This window comes from Gekko japonicus, unplaced genomic scaffold (genome assembly GCF_001447785.1).
Source record: "Gekko japonicus isolate JY-2015 unplaced genomic scaffold, Gekko_japonicus_V1.1 scaffold5242, whole genome shotgun sequence".
NCBI lineage: Eukaryota > Metazoa > Chordata > Lepidosauria > Squamata > Gekkonidae > Gekko > Gekko japonicus.
The window spans coordinates 44,018-58,533 of NW_015177179.1; the positions used below are offsets into that span (position 1 = coordinate 44,018).

At 51.8% G+C, this 14,516-nt stretch overlaps 1 protein-coding gene across 1 annotated transcript in view; it reads left to right on the forward strand.

The window, feature by feature from the left end:
* Window positions 1–14,234, forward strand: part of LOC107124864 (filamin-A-like) — a gene marked incomplete at both ends in the record, with an annotated part of 34,289 nt that extends 20,055 nt beyond the window's left edge. Inside the window, 6 exons of the mRNA XM_015428366.1 lie at window positions 4,918–5,044; window positions 6,248–6,384; window positions 9,728–9,921; window positions 11,498–11,611; window positions 12,367–12,510; window positions 14,111–14,234. Of these exons, the coding sequence (XP_015283852.1) occupies window positions 4,918–5,044; window positions 6,248–6,384; window positions 9,728–9,921; window positions 11,498–11,611; window positions 12,367–12,510; window positions 14,111–14,234 (840 nt within the window). The remainder of the gene's footprint in view (window positions 1–4,917; window positions 5,045–6,247; window positions 6,385–9,727; window positions 9,922–11,497; window positions 11,612–12,366; window positions 12,511–14,110) is intronic.
* Between the last annotated feature and the right edge of the window lie 282 nt (window positions 14,235–14,516).

The window sequence follows — 14,516 nt, forward strand, 5'->3', positions numbered from 1 at the left end:
GGAAAGGAGATTGTAAGCCCCTCTGAGACTCCTTCGGGTAGTGAAGGGCGGGGTATAAATCAAATCTCTTCTTCTTCTTCTCCAAGATTTTCTGGTTGGCTGTACTTCCTGCGGCAGCCATTTTGTGGTTACGCGCCCTCACCCCATATCAGAGTTCCAAAGGTGTTCACCAGCTCAGAGTGGTTGGGGACCCCTGTTGCCTAAAGATCTTAAATTTATGGATGAAGGATTGTATTTCGAGATCATCATATCAGGAGCTTGAATGTTAAATGGAAAGGTTTGGTGTCGTGACTGGAGTCGTGGGTCTTGCAGACTGCTTTGGGTACGGCAGTAAAATGGCGCGAGTGTAGGGAAGCCAGGGTTAAATCCGCCGCCGTTCGGGTTGAGGAATCCTGATGAGTCATTTCTCTATCCCTCCCCCATGCCATGAGTCAGCTTATTCTACTCGTGAGTTACAGCACAGATTTGAGCCTGCCCGGGGGCAGTTAGCAAAAATAATCCCTGCAAAAAAAACCAAGACCATGAAAGCAAATGGTAATTATTATTTTTTTGTAAACGCGTTTCTGGATAAAACTTAGCCACGGTCTGGTTCTTTCAGAGGCTTTTGTTTTGAAGGATCATGTAGGGCAGCTAACTTGGCTCAGAAAGCAGTGTTGGGGGGGGCGAAGGAGTCAAACGCTTCCCTTTGATTTTCCCTGGACTAAACCTCCTCCCCCCTAACTGTTAATACCTGTGGAGGATTAAAGAAGAAGATAATATTGGATTTATACCCTGCCCTTCACTCGGAATCTCAGAGCAGCTTACAAACTCCTTTCCCGTCCCCTCCCCACAACAGACGCCCTGTGAGGTAGGCGGGGCTGAGAGAGCTCTGAGAGAACTGCTCTTTCCAGGACAGCTCTGAGAGAACGATGGCTTTCCCAAGGTCATCCAGCAGCTGTGAGTGGAAGAGTGGGGAATCAAACCCGGTTCTCCCAGATCAGAGTCCGCCCACTTAACCACTACACCAAAATACTTGGGCTTATTGGTAGGACTGATGGCTTCGTGGAGGGAGGGGTCTTGGGGGGGGATCAACCACCCCTTTCCCAGTCCTACTTTCCCAACTTCTTTGATGTGAATTTAGAGCATAAGAGGAGCCATGTTGGATCAGGCCAGTGGCCCATCCAGCCCAACACTCTGTGTCACACAGGGGCCAAAACCCAGGGGCCATCAGGAAAGCTACCAGCGGGGCCAGAACTCCAGAAGCCCTCCCACTGTGGATCCCCCAAGCACCAAGACAGAGCCTTCCTGCCCCAGACATAAGAACATAAGAGAAGCCATGTTGGATCAGGTTAATGGCCCATCCAGTTTAGCACTCTGTGTCACACAGTGGTCAAAACCCAGGGGCCATCAGGAGGTCCACCAGTGGGGCCAGAACTCCAGAAGCCCTCCCACTGCACCAAGAAGCCCTCCCCCAAAGCTCCCACTGCACCTCCAGAAGCCCTCCCCCAAAGCACCAAGGAGACAGAGCATCAGTGCCCCAAACATGAGAATGTAAGAGAAGCCATGTTGGATCAGGCCAATGGCCCATTCAGCCCAACACTCTGTGTCACGCAGGGGCCAAAACCCAGGGACCATCAGGAGGTCCACCAGCAGGGCCAGAACACCAGAAGCCCTCCCACTGTCCCCCCCCCCCAAGTACCAAGAATACAAAGCATCACTGCCCTAGACAGAGTATTCCCTCTGTATCTGGTGGCTAATAGCCACTCATGGACCTCTGCTCTTAAGAACATGAAAGAAGCCATGTTGGATCAGGCCGATGGCCCATCCAGTCAAACACCCTGTGTCGCACAGTGGTCAAAATCCAGGGGCCATCAGGAGGTCCACCAGCCGGGCCAGAACTCCAGAAACCCTCCCACTGTGGCCCCCCAAAGCACGAAGAATACAGAGCATCACTGCCCCAGACAGAGAGTTTCATCTGTACCTTGCAAGCTCAGAGCCACTGGTGGACCTCTGTGAAAGATCCAGAGCATGAATTGCCTTCATTTTAAGCCCATGTTTTGCATGATTTGTTTTTTTAAGAAATGCTGGAATGGTGGCCCAGATCTTTTGGGGAATCATAGTTTGCTGGTCCAGAGTTTTAGCTATAGTTACGCTGTAGAATTCCTCCAATACCACATAACTTTCACCCTGGCCCAGTTCAATTGCCTGCCCCTCAGCCCTGCCAAAAAGGAGATGTTTACATGCTCCCTTCCCTAAACATCTGTGTTTCTGCCAGCGAACAAGGTCGAAACAGTGGAACAATGTTAGTACATTGTCCATTTTAAAAGGACATCAATTCCACATATCTCACCCCTGTTCTATCCAGCTTCTCAGGAATATCTGAAAAATTCTACATCTATCTCCTCCTGGCAGACTGCTCCAATGAGACCACCTCTAAAGTGGCTAAATTATTTTCTGAGAGAACAGATATTCCCAAACTTTTGATTAGCTTTTGTGTATAATTAATTGAGCTGCGGTGGCTCAAGTGGTTGATGCTGAACTGCAGGCTGTGGAAGGTCGGTAAGTTCAGCAGTTCGAGACCCGGGTTGCCGCATGACGGAGTGAGCTCCCGTCTCTAGTTCCAGCTCCTGCCAACCTAGCAGTTCGAAAGCAAGAAATTGCAAGTCGATAAATAGGGACCGCTTCGGTGGGAAGGGAACAGCGTTCCGTGCGCCTTGGTGTTTAGTCATGCCAGCCACATGACCACGGAAACGTCTTCGGACAGTGCTGGCTCTTCGGCTTTGAAACGGAGATGAGCACCGCAACCCTAGAGTCGGATTCGACTGGCTTTCGAGCAAGGGAACCTTTACCTTTATAATTAATTACGGCCCGATAATGCAATGAATTTTAATCTCTGTGTATTGATTTTACATTTGTACGTAACCTGTGCTGTTATAACTGTTGTCGACCGATCGGTGGATCGTAATAAATGTTGACAAATGAAAGCAAACCTGTCCAGGAACAGCGGCAGTAGGAAATGAAAAGCACTAGGGGTATGTAAGAGAATGCAGACGGAGTGCAGGGAACATTCAGCGGCCTCCACTTTCCGGACCTCTTTGTAGATCTTGCTTTGTAAGCGGAAGGGGACTAACTGCTTGGAATGGGAATCAAAGCTTAGCCGCTTCAACTAGATACGCTTCCCATCTGTTACTTAAGGCAGAGCGTTTGTGTGCGTTGCTCCTGAGAACGGTGTAAAAGCATACGACGTCCTAAAAATCCCAGCTCTGCTGAGTGTCAGGGCAGTTCGGGCTGCCGTTGTAGGCGCATAGAATCATAGAGTTGGAAGGGACCTCCAAGGGTCATCTAGTCCAACCCCCTGCACAATGCAGGAAATTCACCGATGCCTCCCTGCCCACACCCCCGGTGTCCCTTGCCCCAGCCTCCGGTGTCCCCTGCCCCATGCCCAGAAGATGACCAAAAAAAAACCCCTTCAGGATCCCCGGACGAACTGGCCTGGAGATAAATTGCACGCGCAGGCAATGTTTGGCTAAAAACTCCAGACCCGCGTGCAGTCCTGTAGACCGAACGACTTTTTTCTGTCCCTCCCAAAGACAGCTCTCCTGGCCTTCAGGCCGGTCACGATAACTTTTCTACTCTCACCCCTATACTTGATGTTTAGGAGAATTGTTGTGTTTGGTGCGTTTTGCCTTGGCTGCTTCTGTGGGCCTAGGCGCCGCCTCAGCCCCCACAGTCTTTTCTCCCTTTCTCAAAATAAACAAGAACTCAAGGGCATCAGCATGAAGCCGGTGGCCACTAGGTTCAGGACGGACAAAGGGAAATGCTTCTTTACCTTGACAGGGATTAACATGTGGAATTTGCTGCCAGGGGATGCTGGAATAAACAGCATGAAAAGGGGATTCGACAGCTTCATGGAGGATAAGTCTATCGGTGGCCACTAGCCGTGGGGACTCAAGGGAAGTTCCATGTTCGGAGGCAGTCAGCCCTCTGAATAGCAGTGCCGGGAGGCAACATCGGGGTAGTCCTCACCCTCTGTGGCCTATTGTCGGCCCTCCATGGTAACTTGTCGGCCCACTGTGTGAGACAGGGTGCTGCATTAGGTGGACCGCTGGTCTGATCCAGCAAGGCTCTTCTGGTGTGCTTATGAAAGCTTTTGGCCTCAGTGCCCTATTTGTTGGCCCTCCAGAGAAACTGGTTGGCCGCTGTGTGATGCTGGACTAGATGGACCCTCACTGGTCTGACCCAGCAGGGCTCTTCTGGTGTCCTTATCAGGGGAAGGCCTCGGCCTCTCTGCCCTGTTGCTGGCCCTCCAGAGGAACTGGCGGGCCCCTGTGTGAGACGGGAGGCTGGACTAGAGGGACCCTCCCTGGTCTGACCCAGCAGGGCTCTTCTGGTGTCCTTATCAGGGGAAGGCCTCGGCCTCTCTGCCCTGTTGCTGGCCCTCCAGAGGAACTGGCGGGCCCCTGTGTGAGACGGGAGGCTGGACTAGAGGGACCCTCCCTGGTCTGACCCAGCAGGGCTCTTCTGGTGTCCTTATCAGGGGAAGGCCTCGGCCTCTCTGCCCTGTTGCTGGCCCTCCAGAGGAACTGGCGGGCCCCTGTGTGAGACGGGAGGCTGGACTAGAGGGACCCTCCCTGGTCTGACCCAGCAGGGCTCTTCTGGTGTCCTTATCAGGGGAAGGCCTCGGCCTCTCTGCCCTGTTGCTGGCCCTCCAGAGGAACTGGCGGGCCCCTGTGTGAGACGGGAGGCTGGACTAGAGGGACCCTCCCTGGTCTGACCCAGCAGGGCTCTTCTGATGTTCTTATCAGCGGAAGGCCTTGGCCTCAATGCCGGTTTTTTGGCTCTCTAGAGGAACTGGCTGGCCATTGTATGAGACAGGATGCTGGACCGGATGGACCACTGGCCTGATCCAGCAGGGCTCTTCTTAATCTCTCCTTGCAGAAGGCCTGGAAGAATGCGTGAAGCAGAAGGACCTTGGCGATGGGGTCTACAGCTTTGAGTACTATCCCACTGTAACCGGCAACTACACAGTCACCATCACCTGGGGTGGGCAGCATATCCCTCGCAGGTAAGGCATTGGCTGTGTGTTTCATTCATTAAAAAATTTATATCCGCTTTTTCTTGTGGGTCGAAGTGGCTAACAAGATTAGTAAAAGCATTTTTCAGTTTAAAAACCAAAAATAAATCAAGCCAACCCTGAATCTCCCCCCCCCCTTAAAAGATGTCTGCCTATCAAACTCCTTCCAAAGCCCTGGTAAACAGGCTGGCCTCGCAGCGCACCTGGAGATCTCCTTTCATCTCTTCAGGGATCCCATTACACGGAGCCAGCTTGATTTCATCTACTGTTAAGCCAATTTCTAAAAGCATATTTTCTGGTTTTTTGGGGATCTGTTGACCAACTATTATCTCAATTTGACGTAATACTTTATTCCAAAACATTTGAATAGAGGGACATAACCAAAAGCAATGCATGAAATCTCCCATCAAACCACAACCTTTCCAACATTTTGCACTCAAGATTTTTTTTTAAAAAAAACTTAGCTATTCTCATCAGAGTAAAATAGCTTCTATGTAAAATCTTAAATGAATTAAAATCATTGAGATCTTGAAGTTAAAACACATAAATAACAATGATAAAACACAATCATAAGACAATCCAAGTATCGTAAAGTGCTAGTAACAGGTCTAATACCAATAGGAATGCTTACAGATGGCCTCAAAAATCAGATGCTCTATACTGATGGTCAGCTCATTTCGGTCTGTTTATGCGGCGAGCACACAGGCTGTAGATGGTAAACCAAGGAACAGGACTCTGTCATTTTTCAGTTATTTGATGTGGCTCCCTGATTGAAGGCCTGGTGGAAGAGCTCTGTCTTGCAGGCCCTGCGGAACTGTAAGAGGTCCCGCAGGGCCCTGATCTCTTCCGGGAGCTTGTTCCACCGGTAGGGAGCCGCCACTAAAAAGGCCCTGGCCTTGGTTATAGACAGCCTGGCGCCCTTGGGACCTGGGAGGGCCTATGGATTTTGGGACCCTGAACACAGTGCTCTCTGGGGAACGTGTGGGGAAAGGTGGTCCCTCAGGTATGTAGGCCTCTGGTAGAGATGGTCTTCTAAAATGCCTTGTGGCCATTGGCGAACTGGGAGACGTTAGCGGCGCTTTCTTTGGCAAGTGGTGGGTGAGTGGCTGCTGAGGGTTCTGTATTAACTTGCTGCCTTCAACGCTGGAGTAAATCTAGGCAGGTGAGTAATGTTTCGCTAACCTGTCCTCTCAGCCCGTTTGAGGTGAAAGTGGGAACAGAATGTACAAGCCAGAAGGTGCGGGCCTGGGGCCCCGGATTGGAAGGAGGCGTTGTGGGCAAGTCGGCTGACTTTGTGGTGGAAGCAATCGGGGATGACGTCGGAACGCTAGGTAAGCCAGAAGATGCTCCTCACTACTGTCTTGTATTTGTATGTGGGTGCTTTGTTGTTGGACTGAAGGCCTAACGTGAATGATGAAATGTACTCCACATTCAGAGGCAGGAAAGCGCTGAATCCCAGTGCAAGGAGGGCAACGTCAGGGGAAGGCCTCAGCCTCTCTGCCCTGTTGCTGGCCCTCCAGAGGGACTGGCTGGCAACTGTGTGAGACGGGATGCTGGACTAGGGGGACCCTCCCTGGTCTGACCCAGCAGGGCTCTTACGTTCTTATGAAGACCTTGGTCTCTCTGCCCTGTTGCTGGCCCTCCAGAGGAACTGGTTGGCCCCTGCGTGAGACAGGATGCTGGACGAGATGGACCCTCACTGGTCTGATCCAGCAGTGCTCTTCCTATGTTCTTATGAAGGCCTTGGTCTCTCTGCCCTGTTGTTGGGGCTCTGGAAGAAATGAGTGGCCACTGTGTGGGACAGGAGGCTGGACAAGATGGACCCCTGGTCTGATCCAGCAGGGCTCTTCCTATGTTCTTATGAAGGCCTTGGTCTCTCTGCCCTGTTGTTGGGGCTCTGGAAGAAATGAGTGGCCACTGTGTGGGACAGGAAGCTGGACGAGATGGACCCTCACTGTTCTGATCCAGCAGGGCTCTTCTGACGTTCTTATGAAGACCTTGGTCTCTCTGCCCTGTTGCTGGCCCTCCAGAGGAACTGGTTGGCCCCTGCGTGAGACAGGATGCTGGACGAGATGGACCCTCACTGGTCTGATCCAGCAGTGCTCTTCCTATGTTCTTATGAAGGCCTTGGTCTCTCTGCCCTGTTGTTGGGGCTCTGGAAGAAATGAGTGGCCACTGTGTGGGACAGGAGGCTGGACAAGATGGACCCCTGGTCTGATCCAGCAGGGCTCTTCCTATGTTCTTATGAAGGCCTTGGTCTCTCTGCCCTGTTGTTGGGGCTCTGGAAGAAATGAGTGGCCACTGTGTGGGACAGGAAGCTGGACGAGATGGACCCTCACTGTTCTGATCCAGCAGGGCTCTTCTGACGTTCTTATGAAGACCTTGGTCTCTCTGCCCTGTTGCTGGCCCTCCAGAGGAACTGGTTGGCCCCTGCGTGAGACAGGATGCTGGACGAGATGGACCCTCACTGGTCTGATCCAGCAGTGCTCTTCCTATGTTCTTATGAAGGCCTTGGTCTCTCTGCCCTGTTGTTGGGGCTCTGGAAGAAATGAGTGGCCACTGTGTGGGACAGGAGGCTGGACAAGATGGACCCCTGGTCTGATCCAGCAGGGCTCTTCCTATGTTCTTATGAAGGCCTTGGTCTCTCTGCCCTGTTGTTGGGGCTCTGGAAGAAATGAGTGGCCACTGTGTGGGACAGGAAGCTGGACGAGATGGACCCTCACTGTTCTGATCCAGCAGGGCTCTCCTGAAGGTCTTACAAAGACCTTGGTCTCTCTGCCCTGTTGCTGGCCCTCCGGAGGAACTGGCTGGCCCCTGTGTGAGATGGGAGGCTGGACTAGAGGGACCCTCCCTGGTCTGACCCAGCAGGGCTCTTCTGAGGTCCTTCTCAGGGGAAGGCCTCGGCCTCCCTGCCCTGTTGCTGGCCCTCCGGAGGAACTGGCTGGCCCCTGTGTGAGATGGGAGGCTGGACTAGAGGGACCCTCCCTGGTCTGACCCAGCAGGGCTCTTCTGAGGTCCTTCTCAGGGGAAGGCCTCGGCCTCCCTGCCCTGTTGCTGGCCCTCCGGAGGAACTGGCTGGCCCCTGTGTGAGATGGGAGGCTGGACTAGAGGGACCCTCCCTGGTCTGACCCAGCAGGGCTCTTCTGAGGTCCTTCTCAGGGGAAGGCCTCGGCCTCCCTGCCCTGTTGCTGGCCCTCCGGAGGAACTGGCTGGCCCCTGTGTGAGATGGGAGGCTGGACTAGAGGGACCCTCCCTGGTCTGACCCAGCAGGGCTCTTCTGAGGTCCTTCTCAGGGGAAGGCCTCGGCCTCCCTGCCCTGTTGCTGGCCCTCCGGAGGAACTGGCTGGCCCCTGTGTGAGATGGGAGGCTGGACTAGAGGGACCCTCCCTGGTCTGACCCAGCAGGGCTCTTCTGAGGTCCTTCTCAGGGGAAGGCCTCGGCCTCCCTGCCCTGTTGCTGGCCCTCCGGAGGAACTGGCTGGCCCCTGTGTGAGATGGGAGGCTGGACTAGAGGGACCCTCCCTGGTCTGACCCAGCAGGGCTCTTCTGAGGTCCTTCTCAGGGGAAGGCCTCGGCCTCCCTGCCCTGTTGCTGGCCCTCCGGAGGAACTGGCTGGCCCCTGTGTGAGATGGGAGGCTGGACTAGAGGGACCCTCCCTGGTCTGACCCAGCAGGGCTCTTCTGAGGTCCTTCTCAGGGGAAGGCCTCGGCCTCCCTGCCCTGTTGCTGGCCCTCCGGAGGAACTGGCTGGCCCCTGTGTGAGATGGGAGGCTGGACTAGAGGGACCCTCCCTGGTCTGACCCAGCAGGACTTTTCCTTTTTTTTCTTTCTTTCTGTGAGAGTAGAGATGTAAATTTCCCGGAAATCTTGAAGCTCAGAAAAAAAACCCAGGTGTTTTTTTTCCTGGGAAAAAACGGAAATTTTCGGAAATATTGAAAAGCTACATTAGCACTTCTTTTTTCTTTTCCAGATTGAAAGTAATTATGTTACTTTAGGAACATAAAATATGACTATGGACATTTTTACTTGGCATGAAATGATCACAACTAGCATTTTAAAAATATAGTGTATCCAAACAATTTTTACAAACAGAATACCCATCCACATGCAAAAACAAAACTGAAACCTTTTTCTTTTCTTGTGACAAGAGCACCTCCTAAAGTAAGAAGTGCATCTTGTTCTTTCATTGGAGAGTTCAGTTTCTAACATAGAACTTGCTTGTCCTCAGTGCACAGAAATTAGATCAATCTGATATCCTACGTATTTTTTAGAAATAATTTGGAAAATATTTGAACATCTTGTCTTCAAATATGTTATTCATCATGTTAAAATAAAACGTTCCATAACAGACTTCCAATTTCCAATTTCATGTTGGATTATTTCAGGGAATTAGCTCTAATATTGTTTGGATGGGAGACCTCCAACGAATACCAGGGTCACGACACAGAGGCAGGCAATGGCAAGCCACGTCTGAACGTCTGGCCTTGCCTTCGAGCCCCTCAAGGAGTTGCCGGAAGTCAACTTGGCTTGATGGCAAAAAAAGAAGTAGAAAGAAATTCGCTCTGAATTTTGCAACCTGTGTCTTCGTCCCAAGGCTGGGGTTGGCTCTAGCCCAGCACAGGTGTTCATGTACCTGTTTACTCTCTCCTCCTCCCTCAACCCCCCTCTCCCCCCAGGCTTCTCCGTGGAAGGCCCCTCGCAGGCCAAAATCGAATGCGATGACAAGGGTGATGGATCGTGTGACGTGCGCTATTGGCCCCAGGAGCCTGGGGAGTATGCAGTCCATGTTCTCTGCAACAATGAAGACATCAAGCTCAGCCCCTTCATGGCAGAGATTAAAGCTGCTCCGAGGGACTTCTACCCAGAGAAGGTACCATGCACCTCACTGGGCAAGGGTGTGGGCAGTGTGAGAGGGGAGGTGCCTCTAGAAGACATGTCCGTCAGCAACATTGTACAAGGGGAGGGGCCGTGGCTCGGTGGCAGAGCCTCTGCAAGGCATGCAGAAGGTCCTAGGTTCGATCCCCAGCATCTCCACTTACAAGGACCAGGCAGGAGGTGATGAGAAAGATCTTGACCTGAGACCCTGGCTCAGTGGCAGAGCCTCTGCTTGGCATGCACAAGGTCCCAGGTCCAATCCCTGGCATCTCCAATTAAAATGGACCAGGCAGGAGGTGATGAGAAAGACCTTGACCTGAGACCCTGGCTCAATGGCAGAGCCTCTGCTTAGCATGCAGAAGGTCCCAGGTTCAATCCCCGGCATCTCCAGTTAAAAGGACCAGGCAGGAGAGGATGAGAAAGTCCTTGACCTGAGACCCTAGTTCAGTGGCAGAGCCTCTGCTTGGTGTGCACAAGGTCCCAGGTTCAATCCCCGGCATCTCCAGTTAAAAGGACCAGGCAGGAGGGGATGAGAAAGACCTTGACCTGAGACCCTGACTCAGTGGCAGAGCCTCTGCTTGGCATGCGGAAGGTCCCAGGTTCAATCCCCGGCATCTCCAGTTAAAAGGACCAGGCAGGAGGGGATGAGAAAGACCTTGACCTGAGACCCTGGCTCAGTGGCAGAGCCTCTGCTTGGCATGCAGAAGGTCTTAGGTTCAATCTCCAGCATCTCCAATTCAAAGGACTAGGCAGGAGGTGATGGGAAAGACCTTGACGTGAGACCATGGCTCAGTGGCAGAGCCTCTGCATGGCATGCAGGAGGTCCTAGGTTCAATCCCCAGCATCTCCAGTTCAAAGGACCAGACAGTAGGTGATAAGAAAGACCTTGACCTGAGACATTGGCTCAGTGGCAGAGCCTCTGCTTGGCATGCAGTAGGTCCCAGGATCAATCCCTGGTATCTCCAGTTAGAAGGACCAGGCAGGAGGTGATGAGAAAGACCTTGACCTGAGAGCCTGGCTCAGTGGTAGACCTTCTGCTTGGCATGCAGGAGGTCCCAGGTTCAATCCCTGGTATCTCCAGTTAAAAGGATCAGGCAGGAGGTGGTAAGGAAGATCTTGACTTGAGACCCTGGCTCAGTGGCAGACCTTCAGCTTGGCATGCAGAAGGTCCCAGGTTCAATCCCCGGCATCTCCAGTTAGAAGGACCAGGCAGCAGGTTATGGGAAAAGACCTCCACCTAAAACCCTGGAGAGCCGCTGCCAGTCCGAGTAGACAACACTGACTTTGTTGGACCAAGGCTCTGATTCAATGTAAGGCAGCTTCATGCTTTCATGTATTTGCGAGCGGATCCTGATGAGGGACCTCAGCAGGGTGTAATGCCATAGAGTCCTTCATCCAAAGTAGCCGTTTTCCCCAGGGGGGCTCAGGTCTGTCGTCCAGAGATCAGTTGTAGTCTGGGAAATCTCCAGGCCCCACCTGGAGGTTGGCATCCCTGCCAGCTCACTGCTGAGTCTGCAGATGGGAGTGGCAGCCAGTAGCTCACCCCACTCCTCTTTCCGACCTCCGACCAGGTGAAAGCCCACGGCCCGGGCCTAGAGAAGACAGGTGTGGCTGTCAACAAGCCGGCAGAGTTCACCGTGGATGCCAAGAATGGCGGGAAGGCACCTCTGAAGGTGCAGGTGCAGGTGAGAGATGCCTCCCTTATGGGCGGGAGAGAGTCGGTGTTCTTCAGAGGGTGCTCGTTTCTGAGGGGGGGGGCGCACGCATCCGCTTGGGCAGTCCGCTGGTATGCAATGCTGCAAGGGTCCAGCGACCTCAAATAGTATTATCAAAATATATCTTTATTATATGATGTACACAATGGCGAAGGTTAAAAGCATAAGGTCTGAAAATATCAGACTACACAGGACATCAGCAGGCCCTCTAGGGCAGTGGTGTCGAGCTCAGTTGTCACGAGGGCCAGATCTGACATAAATGTTACTTTGTCAGGCCGGAAGAATTTATTTTTTCCATTTTTATATTCTACAGTACCTTCTATACAAAAAACAAGAAAATTCAATAGACTGATTAAGACCATGGGGCCGGTAAGTTTTCAGTCTGTATATCCAAAAGGCTTCCAGTTGTAGAAGATGCTTATGCGTATCTATCTGATTACCAACGGGAAGCCTTTTGGATATATCGACTGAAAACTTACCGGCCCCATGGTCTTAATCAGTCTATTGAGTTTTCTTGTTTTGTTTTTTTGTAAAGAAGGTGCTGTAGAATATAAAGTGGCAAAAAATAAATTCTTCTGAACTGCTTTTGAGCTTTTCCAGGTTACATAAGAGACGCCAATGTTGGCTTGACCCTTGCAGCATTATCAATATCTTCTGGGTTGAGTTCGTTTCCCCCTTCTTCCTCCTTCCGTTTGCTACGCTTGCCTCTCGCCCTTTCTTCTCAGGATGCAGACGGCTCTCCCGTGGACGTCTCCATGAAGGACAACGGTAACGGCACCTACAGCTGCTCCTACCTGCCCAAGAAGCCGGTGAAGCACACAGCCCTGGTCTCCTGGGGAGGAGTCAACATCCCCAACAGCCCGTACAGGGTCAGTGTCTTCCCTTCCCATCACAGTGGGGGAAATGAAGAGGTCTGGTGGGAGGGTGGGATCCTAGCCTAGGGGTTAGTGTCAGGCTGTGAGGTGGAAGTCAAATACCTTTATTGGCATACAATATTAGAAGCAATTCCCAATATTAATACAATCCAGTAGAAATTATAAAATAGATAATCGTGGTAAAACCATTCCAAGGATATATCAGGCCTATAACATAACTCAAGTTATCGCAAGATAGATTTGGCCATACAAAAATGCCTGAATCGTAAAATATATTTGAGTTCTAAACTTAAAATTGAGTTTTTAAAATTATAAAATAAGACTCATTAATCTGATCAGGGTCACTCTTCCGTTTTATAAAACCATGAAGAAACTTGGTGGTCAGTTCAATGATCTCCGGATCTCATGAAGCAAGGAGATAATGTACCTTGATTCTATCCGGTTGGCCTGCTACCAACCTAAGGGGGGCGTCTATAAATTCCACTCGAATGTCATTTAACAATTTACAATGTAAGAGTACGTGCTCAACAGTTTCTGTTTCTCTTCTATTACTTCCACAAAACCTGACTGAACAAGGGATTTTTTTATATCTCCCCTCAAGAATACCAGGGGGGAGAACATTAAAACGAGCCAACAAATAAGCTCTACACATTTGCGGCGAAGTCAGGCAGAAAAAGCAATATGGTGGAGCACCAGAAGGGGGATAGGCCCATCTTACTGGGGAGCATCTTCCGGAAGCAAGGGCTCTGAACCCGTGAGGTGGGAGGCCCAGGTTCAAGTCCCCGCTCTGCCCTGAGAGCTTGACGGGTGGCCTTGGGTCAATCACACGCTCTCCGCCAGTTTGATGTAGTGGTTAAGAGCAGCGGACTCTGATCTGGAAAAATGGGTTTGATTCCCCCACTCCTCCACAAGCAGCTGCCGGTGTGACCTTGGGTCAGTCACAAGTTCTCTCAGAGCTGTTCTCTCCAAGGCAGTCCTTGAAAGCGCTCTCTCAGCAGCCTCACCTACCTCACAGGGGTGCCTGTTGTGGGGAGAGGAAGGGAAGGAGATGTAAGCCGCTCTGAGACTCTGAGTGAAGGGCGGGATATAAATCCAATCTCCTCTTCTTAACCTACCTCACAGGACTGTTCTGAGGACAAAATGGCAGAGAAGGGAACGATGTAAGCTGCTTTGGGTCCCCATTGGGGAGAAAGGAGGGGGGATAAATGAAGCTAAACCCAAATAAGATCCTCAAGAAGCTGCTTGGTCTTATCCAGGTTGGGATGCAAGGAGGTGGGGTTCTCCTCTCGCTGGAAGATCTGTCTCCTTTCTTTGGCCCGAATGGGAGTCTTCGCCTAATACCCAAACTTCCTTGCCAACTAAAAGTGCAGTCCCTCACACCTTCCTTTCCTTGGAAGGCCATAACTTCTTCATCAGGAAAGCTTGCACATCTCCATAAAACCTTGGAGGCCTAAGTCTAGGGAAACACGCCAGCAATTCTCTCTCCTCTCGAGTGCAGGAGCTTAATTGAAACACTAGGATTGTGCATTTTGTCTTGTTCTCGAGGGTTATGCCCCTTGCCCCGTGAGACAGCCGCCTTCCTGTCCCCCTCTAGGTCAACGTCGGGGCCGGCAGCCATCCTAACAAAGTGAAGGTATACGGGCCCGGTGTGGCCAAGACAGGCTTGAAGGCCCATGAGCCCACCTACTTCACCGTCGACTGCACAGAAGCTGGGCAGGGTGAGTTCGGAAGCATCTCTCTCTTTTTTTCCCACCCCACGAGCTAGATTGGTCCAGTCCAGAACAGCCCATCCCATTCTGCTTGGCTAGTTGAGCAAAGCCATTTGTATGCCAGTAGCTGCCCTCGGTTTCGTTGTTCGTATATAAGTTTAGAATCTGGAGTTTTCCCGCGGTCTAGTCCCAGGGCCGCGTTTCCTCTAACGTGGGAAGGCCCAGGCTGGTTGATTCTAGATCCCATCGCTCAGTTCAGACACCATGCCAAATGGTGGCTGGGCACAATGT